This window comes from Carya illinoinensis, chromosome 12 (genome assembly GCF_018687715.1).
Source record: "Carya illinoinensis cultivar Pawnee chromosome 12, C.illinoinensisPawnee_v1, whole genome shotgun sequence".
In the NCBI taxonomy this organism is placed as follows: Eukaryota; Viridiplantae; Streptophyta; class Magnoliopsida; order Fagales; family Juglandaceae; genus Carya; species Carya illinoinensis.
This window is the reverse complement of record NC_056763.1, coordinates 26,036,612-26,045,631: the sequence shown is the minus strand read 5'-3', so window position 1 is coordinate 26,045,631 and position 9,020 is coordinate 26,036,612. Positions and strand designations below refer to the sequence as shown.

At 36.9% G+C, this 9,020-nt stretch overlaps 1 protein-coding gene and 1 non-coding gene across 2 annotated transcripts; both read right to left on the bottom strand.

Annotated features, from left to right (window-relative positions):
* Nucleotides 1-512: 512 nt before the first annotated feature.
* Nucleotides 513-5,363, bottom strand: LOC122290017 (calcium-dependent protein kinase 1-like). The gene is made up of 8 exons (XM_043097526.1): nucleotides 4,623-5,363; nucleotides 4,008-4,151; nucleotides 3,662-3,814; nucleotides 3,366-3,481; nucleotides 2,369-2,536; nucleotides 1,266-1,393; nucleotides 1,055-1,154; nucleotides 513-783 (listed from the first exon to the last, which is right to left on the bottom strand). Exons 1-8 carry the CDS (start codon nucleotides 5,260-5,262, stop codon nucleotides 700-702), a joined length of 1,533 nt encoding a protein of 510 aa, XP_042953460.1. The 5' UTR covers nucleotides 5,263-5,363; the 3' UTR covers nucleotides 513-699.
* Nucleotides 5,364-5,897: 534 nt separating this feature from the next.
* On the bottom strand, nucleotides 5,898-5,969 carry TRNAG-UCC. Its single transcript has one exon. It is a non-coding gene; the product is annotated as a tRNA-Gly (tRNA).
* Between the last annotated feature and the right edge of the window lie 3,051 nt (nucleotides 5,970-9,020).

Genomic DNA, 9,020 nt, shown 5'->3' with positions numbered 1-9,020 from the left:
TATAGCAAGAGCTATTTGAGAACTAAACTGCAAGATTCATATGCTCATGGCAAATTTATAAAAAATTCATTAGCATGATCCAGTAACTGCACACTTCAAGGCATAAGGATGCCAAAACAAAATAATTAGCTGTTCTGGCTTCTTTTGCTTCGGGTTTAGAGGATCACTTGACATCAACAAGCTAAACCTGCGGAAACAAGCTGATAAACAAAAAAGGAAAAACAAAAACAAACAAACAAACAAGCATACCAACCTTCGAAATCAAGAATTTTTTTTTTTTTTTTTTTTTTTTTTTTTTTTTTTTTTTTTTTTTATAGGTAATAAGAGATTTTTTTCCAAATAAATAGGCATAGCTCAAATACACATAAAGTATACCAGAGAATGGAAACAGTATTGGCATGCCTTTTTTTCTTCTTTTCCTCGCCGTAAACAAGTGGGCTCTAAAATTAGTATTTATTGGCACATTCAAGCATCTAATTAGTTAAGATAACAGCCTAAATTAAACACTCAAATCATCCCAAACTGATGGCAAGCGATTTCATTTCTTCTAGTCCTTATGGACAATCCACAAACAATTTCAGACAGCAAGGACTGCTCGACCGAGGTAGATATATTGAGATTCAATACATGATCTAGAATCGACACTCGCATATGCCAATAGTGGTTGAGGCAACCGAAATATGCCAATTTACATCAAGCTCATTTGCGCCGTCTGTTTGTGACCAAGTCTGGATTACCTTTCCTCATCATGGTTACAAACTCATCATAATTGATTCTTCCATCCTGAGAAAGAATTTGGGAGTCGTGAACAATCAGTCACCAAGAAATAAGGACATCCATGCTTTGTCGGGATGGAATAAAAAATCAGAGTGCGCTGACATATGCTGTGCTGTTTAGGAAATGAAGTGGGTCCGAAGAGTTGCAAGTTTTTGTTTTTGACAAAGAATTCTTCTTGTGCTTCGAAGTTTTAAAATCTCCCATCATGCATTACTTTTGAAAGGAATAACTCAGTTACTATAACAAATCGTGTGTAAGGAAGAAGGAAGAAACATACATTATCTGTGTCAACTTCTGCAATGATCTCCTTAATCGTTTTTTCATCTCCCATATTATACTGCTTAAGGGCATTCTCCAGCTCCTCCATTGTGATGTAACTAATATGAGATGCAAGACACGAAACCAAGATAAAATACCATATGATTGGACAGCTGTGATAAGAACATTATTAATAACAAATAAAAAAAGAAAGATCAAAGGGTGAGTACCCGCTCTTGTCCTTGTCAAAATATTCAAAAGCTTTGTATAAGTGGTCTTCTCTGTCCATCCTGTTCATGTGCATGGTAGCTGTTATAAACTCAATGTAATCAATAGTCCCATTTCCATCAACATCGGCCTGAGAAAGCAATAAAGTACGTTATATTAGAAGAACTAGAACCAGAAACACATTCATCAAAATGATGAGATTTGCAATGCATTTATTACAAATAATGCAAGCAAAGAAACAACTCTGAAAATGGAATATAGATCAATAGCCGTTTCAATTTCCTGTCTATAGGTTAACAAATGCATACAGTTGGGGATACATGAGAGGAACTTATTTTCAGCACTGTAATATGATCCAATATGCCAGTGAATCAAGAATCATGCCCTTGAAATGAGCATAACTATAGTTATGATAAAAGGGTCGGTGCATTTTAAAGGCAAGAATACAATGGAAGGTATGTTTTATTTTTGAAAAGAATACAACCCTCACTAATGTTTTGGTCATAAACAAAAACAAAATCAGTAAAGTGCGTGATTCATTTCAACTTGAAGGCCTGAATAAGAAGCAATGACAGATGGTTATGGGTCCAAGCCCAAGCTATAGGAAACGCATAGAATAACCTCTGATTTAGCAAAACAAATGGACACGGATTGCATAAATTTAATACTGTAGAAAGCTCAAATATTTGGTCAAAACCTTGTTAAGTTAATTGTGATCTATGCTTATACAAGGCAAAATTTGAATCAATGCTCATCAATAAATGATTTCATTCAACAAAATACAATTCTCTGTTTTGGAAAATTAGTTCTTAATTCTCTGTGCAAATATCAGCAGCTAGGAGCCAAGCATGCCATCCACATCAGTGGAACAAAAGTTAAAGAGTTTGGACTTCATCTAAGTTCATAAAGGCTTAGGTTCTAAGATGAAGCAATCTTCTGCCATCAAAACATTCGCGTTAATTCTGTTGGGACTATTAAAAAATAAGACCCCCAATATATAAATAGATACTTATAAAAAAAAAAAAATTCTGTTTAAAGTTAAATAATTCAGAAGCGCCGACAAGTTCAAGCAGGGTAAAAGAGACAAAAAGACGAGAGATATTACCGCTTCCATTAACTGCCTCACTTCAGACTCAGAAAGCTTGGTGCCCAGTTTAGGAAGGCCAGCCTTCAACTCCTCCAAAGTGATTGTTCCACTGTTATCTGTGTCCATAGATTTGAACATTTCCTTCAAGCCAATGATTTCTTCTTCGGAAAGATTTTCTGCAATTACCTGAAGAAAACAGAGAAATTGTGGCATAATGAAAGACTGGAACCACTCATTGGTTGGAAGTACATGTTCATGCCCTTGGGTAGGTTTCTTCATAAACTTTGTTGGCTCACTGGGGTGGTAAGAAAAACTGGAATTTTTTTTCTTTTTTGATAAGTAAGAAGTAAATTTTATTCATATGAATGAAATAGGCATAGCCCTTGGATAGGTCTGTTCATAAACTTTGTTGGTTCACTGGGGTGGTAAGAAAAACTGGAAATTTTTTTTTTATAAGTAAGAGGTGAATTTTATTCATACCAATGAAATAGGCATAGACCGTGTACACAGGAAGTATACAAAAGAACACCTAAAACATTCTATCTACAGGAAAGAAAGTCATGAACATTTTTTCCATCAAGGACAATAGCTGAGAACCAAAGCATCAAGATACGCATGAAAAAAATTCTGAAACTCCCATCGTGCGCTCCCTATCCTCAAAGCATCTCTCATTTCTTTCCGACCATTACACCACATGATACACAACGGGATCATCTTACACACTGCCGCCACCTGTGGGCAGCCTTGAAGTTCCTTCCAACAGGCCAATAAATCCACCACCTTCGAAGGCATTGCCCAAGCAATATCCATTCTTCTAAAGATCTCATTCCAAAGCCAGCCCCCTTGTAACCTCACAATGCAATAGTAAGTGATCTACAGATGCTTTTGAAAAGAGCCTTGTTCTTTATAATTCCATGAATTTTTATTAATAAAGTTGCTAGGTTATTAAATTTCTTGGGGAAAAAAAAAAGATGTATCAGATGCTTGTGATGATTGTAAAAGAAGATATACTCACCTTTAGAGCTACTTTTTTGAGCTTGTTCATTGCTCTGAATTGTTTCATTCTAGTTAAAACAGCAATATCAAGAGGCTTATCAGATACATCCCCGTCTTCTCTCATCCATGGATGATCTGCATTGCATTTTCAGCGTTTGAACATCATTTCAAATATAAATAAGCCACCAAACTCAGCTCATCTTTTAAGAATGATAGACATAAAGAGTGAGAAGGCAGTGGAGACATGCATGAGAAGACACAATAGCCTTCCTCAACCTAATGTGCGTGTGGTCATTCATCATTATTGGAACTTACGTAGGACTTGAAGAGATGACAGCCGTTCTTTAGGATTTTCTTGTAGCATCTTCTTTACAAGATCTTTCGCACTACTGGATATGGACGGCCATGGATCAGATGAGAAATCAATATGTCCTCGAAGAATAGCATCAAATATAGACTGTTCATTCTCTACGTATGAAAGAGAAATAAGTGAGGATACAATGGTAAGCTGCCACCAGGCACCATTCAAATTGATATCTAAAATGGGGAACGAATCTGAAATCTGCCATTATGATGAACTCTCCAAAGGCACACAAAACCTGGAGCATAAAAACTATCGTTGATTGGGGGTTTTCTTACTCATTTAGGACAAGAGCCATACCTCCCCAGAAAGGCGGGACCCCACTAAGTAGAATATATAGAATCACCCCAATACTCCAAATATCAGCTTCAGTTCCATAATTTCGACGCAACACCTCAGGAGCTACATAATACGCACTTCCAACAAGATCTTTAAATACATCTCCTGCACTAACACACACATAGGGAGTAAAGCTTCAAATCTCTCAACAAAAGCCCTCAAAATAATCTTGAAAGGTAAATGTTTCGATGGCCAGACTTCAAAAGCACATGCTTTCAGAGAATGGAAGTGGATACTAAAACCTCAAAAGTAACACAAACATTACAAACGGATGCACTTGTTCTCACGGATCATATTTTAAGCGTGCCCACAGATAAAAGAGTCAACCAAATCTTTAGGATTTAAATGCATCAAGCTTGATCTGGTCATCAACGATCCACCGCCATCCCCGCCATCATCGATCCTAAACGTTTCTGTTGTACCCAATTATTGAAAACTAACTACTCACATTATTCACAAATTCAGGGATGAAAGATCACTAATACAGTTATTGCTTAACTTCTCAGTTCAAAAAACGCAAAACTTCAATTTTCTACCACATTCACCCACATTTTCCCAAAAACCACGCCCACTCACCTGGCTTGTAAAACACAGAGAGCCCGAAATCAGTGGCCTTGAGCGGCGAATCCTCATCTTTGTTCAAGAACAAGAAGTTCTCCGGCTTCAAGTCCCTGTGCATCACCCCCATGGAATGGCAGTTTTGCACGACCGTGACCATCTGGCGGAAGAGTCCGGCGGCGGCGCGCTCGGAGTAATGGCCCTTGGCAATGATCCGATCGAAGAGCTCGCCGCCGGCGCAGAGTTCCATGACGAGGTTAACGGAGTGGCGGTCCTCATATGCGCCCTTGAGCTCGACGATGTTGCGGTGGCCGGTGAGGTGGTGCATGATCTGCACCTCACGGCGGACGTCGTCCATGTCATCACGGTTAATGAGCTTGCGCGTGGCGATGGACTTGCAGGCGAACTTTTCGCCAGTCCGCTTGTGGATGACGAGGTAGGTGACACCGAACTGGCCGCGGCCGAGCTCGCGTCCGAAGGTGTAGGTGGACCGGACGTCCTCGATTGGCCGGCCCAAGACGCGGCCCAGGCGAGTCTGACCTCGATTTTGAGAGGACGCGGTTTCGGAGGGTCTGGGCTCCGGAGGGATGATTCTGATGCCGTTTTCGGCCGGGCGGTCGGACGGGGTTGTTGAGCCGCTGCTACAGTTGTTGCCCATTTCGTTTGGTCCGGTGGTGTTTTAGTCAATGCAAGTCAGAGCCAAGAATATCCAATCTATATCTCTATCCACGCGTGCCTCTACAAATGTTCCGAGTCATAAACCGCCTGTCTTTTTCATTTTTTTTTATTCGGCATTTGCTCTTCACATTATATGACTCGTAGAGGTTTTTCTTTCTCGTTTCATTTTTTGGTTAATGAGATAACTTTTCTATCGATTAATAAAATATTATTAAAATATTAATTTTATATTATTATTATTTTAAAATTTTAAATTATTTATTATATTTTATATAAAAATTAAAAATATATATGATTTCTCAATCTCAACAACTTTCTCAAACGAGGGAGGAGGTTATGCAATTTGGATGTGAGCTTCTTATGCATGTGAGCAGGTGGTACTATTTATTTATTTATTTAAGTCTTTTACAAAAGAATTTCAGAAAGGAGGGAAAAAATGAAATGAGAAATCAAAATAGAGTATATATGAATCTTCTTTACTTCCCCAATTCTTTCTTGCCTCAAAGTAAGGGAATGAAATGAGAAATCAAAATAGAGTTTCTGAATCTCCCTTTATTTCCCCAATTCTTTCTTGCCTCGGAGTAAAGGAATAACTCTAAAGAAGAGAAGGGAAAATGCGTTTGCCGGGAGTCGAACCCGGGTCTATTGCTTGGAAGGCAATTATCCTAACCGTTGGACTACAAACGCTTTTGGTAAATAGAATATTTAAATATATTTTTAATGCTGATATTATTTATTTATCACTCAGGCACAAAATAATGCACCTTTAACTAATTTGCCTTGATTATAATAACACAGATATTGGGAAATTTCAAACTTGTTATGGGTTCTTCAACAAGCTAGGCCTTCCTTCCTTCAATTGGAAACTATAATATAGATAACTAATATTTATATTCGTAGAATTTCTTTAAAAAAAATAAGTTAATACGTACAGATCCATATGAAGAAAAATTAATTTTTTTAATAATAAATTTTATTTTATGTTTTAAAATGATTACATAACACTTATATATTTTACTATTACACTTTTTTAAATTTAGAAATAGCCTACTTTATATTTGTAATCCTTGGTACCAGACGTCCCTTGAATTGATGGGGGTCTAATTTGTCTGAGATCTTAAAAACAAAAATAATGATGCAGATACTGTGCACCATCCAAAGATCATGAGCTGGTAGTTAAACTTACACATTGTTGAATTGGAAACGAAGTGACATAAATGACTAAAGATGAACCTATTCTGCAGTCCCAACAACTGCAGATCAACTTGTGGATAACGGAGATGCATGATGCAAATGCTCCACCTCCACTACTCCAGTGCCACATGCAGTCCGTTTCAGCCATAAATATGACCTTATTAATTCTACCTGCAGGCACATTATGCAGCTTGTAGCAGGCCGTATATATAAATATATATATATATATATATATATATATATGTATATCATGTGGGTCATATAGGTAGTTGAACTGATTGGCTTGCTTGCCGTTTGTATTTCATTCTGTTGTATTTATAACATATTACATGTAAAAACTATAAAAAATTAAGGAGTTTAAAATACATTTTACAGCTAACTTTTATCCCATTGTTTGAATCAAAACATAATGAGAAAAGTCTGGAGATGGATCGTTTGCTTCACCACTTCTGATCTGATCCGATGTTTTCTTCCTTGGTTCTCTTAACTGCTCTTCAGCTGTAGCACAATTGCTTGAGTGATCTGATTTCTTTGATTCTCTCAACTTATCATCGAATGCTCTAACAATATATATGTTATTATAGTATATATTGTTATTATTGTAACTTTTTTGACAATTAACATGAGCGAAAGTGTCAGTCTGAGATATTGAACAACCATGTAGATGAAGCAGTAGTACTGCATGGATAACACCCTGCAAAAAACAATATACCCGTTGCTCCGCGGCCCATCCCCTCGATCCTTAAATATCTCAGCAACGATCGACATGATATAATATATATATATATAAAAGAAATAATACATAATATATATAATCGTGAGATGAGCGTGTTAATTAATCGTTTAAAAATAAAATAAAATTTATTATTAAAAAATTTATTTTTTATATAAATTATATATTTATTCACATTTTTTAAAAATATTATACGATACTTGCTACTCCTACAAATATAATTTATCTGTAGCTAGCCATGTAGCCAGTAAGGGTGGGCAGCGGAGCCCCACACCCCGCTGCTCCACCCCGTTCGCCCCACCCTCGCATATGCGGGGCGGGGTGTCTACACCGCAAGGGTGGGGGATGGGAGCCCCCACCCATATATTAGTCCCCCAGAGGAGGCAGGGGACGGAGGGGCCGTGTCCCTGTTCCGTTTTTCCCCCACCCTGCTCCCTAATTTAATATATATTATATAATAATATAATAAATATATTTTAGAGATGAAACGGTACCATTTTGTACATGACAAAACGATGCCATCATTAAGGGTTTAAACTTACCCCTGGTCCCCTCCCCCCCACCCTGGCGTCTCCCCCTTCCCCTTCAAACTTCTTGAACACTCTCCTCTCACTTTTTGTCTCTCTCAGTCACACTCTCCCCCAAGCCCTTTCTCTCCTCTCTCTCGCACGATGCTGGACACACTGTAGTCGACTTCGTGGTTCCACTCTCGTTGTTGCAAAGGTAAGTCACTCCGCAACTGTATTTACATTTTCTTTATTGTTTTTTTTTTTTTTTTTTTGAGTTTTGATTAGAGATTGGAGGAAGGATGGGTTGAATCGAAGATGGAGGATGAGAATTTGTGACTTATGTGTTGTGGATTTGTGGATTGTGCATATGTATTCATTATTTTGTAGCTGTGATTGTGATTGATTCTAATTTGTTTATTTTTTTTTTTTTTTGTAATTTTAATTGTTTCGAAAACCCTAAATTGATTTAGGGGTTTCCATTTGTAGAATATTATCATTGTAGAATATAACCCCTAAATCAGTTTAGGGTTTTGAATTTGAACTCTAATTTAATTTAGGGTTTCAGATTGTAATTATTATCATTTGTAGAATATTTTGAATAGATTTATAATTATCTTACATTTATCATAGTTGTTGTTCATTCTAATTCATGATATGCATATTAAAATGCATATTTACCATATGAAAAATACAGTAGAACTTTCGACTGGGAATATACCAAGCTAGTATGTGTATATATATATACATATAATATTATTTATATATATACACGTTTTATTGCACCTGATTAAAAAAAATTACCTTATTAATTCATAGGTATTCGTAGCTATATATGTTTTGGATAAGTGCATGCATATTGCATTATGAGGAGGATGAGATGACAATTAAGGAATGCAAAGAAATCATTAGACTATTAATATATACTCTTGGAATCAGCCCCCACAACCACTTTTAATTATATTCCCCGCCCCAACCATCTTCAACTTAATTAGGCTCATGTCATGTGCATGCATGCATTAAGGATGACTAGCTAGCAGCCCGGCAGCTTGCAAAATAGAGATCCCTTCTCATATGATTAATTAACATTAATGACACATAGCTCATCATGTGCTGCCAAAAATATGCATGCCTAATGCCCTGCCTACACTACCAATCTTAATTAATAAAACATGCAATGATCCAACGAATGGAAAAGGACTACGTACAACTCAATGTGTAATCCTTAGCTCGAATGGACCTTATCCAAATTGTTGAACCCAAGATTTCAAGTTTTGTGTAATTATATATTTACACATGGATTTT

Coding starts and splice junctions, on each gene's coding strand:
- LOC122290017 (XM_043097526.1), bottom strand. CDS start 5,262: ATGGGCAACAACTGTAGCAGCGGCTCAACAACCCCGTCCGACCGCCCG. Junction 1,394..2,368: donor TGAGGCAGTTAATGGAAGCG/GTAATATCTCTC, acceptor TTGCTTTCTCAG/GCCGATGTTGATGGAAATGG. Junction 784..1,054: donor CAGAAGTTGACACAGATAAT/GTATGTTTCTTC, acceptor ATTCTTTCTCAG/GATGGAAGAATCAATTATGA.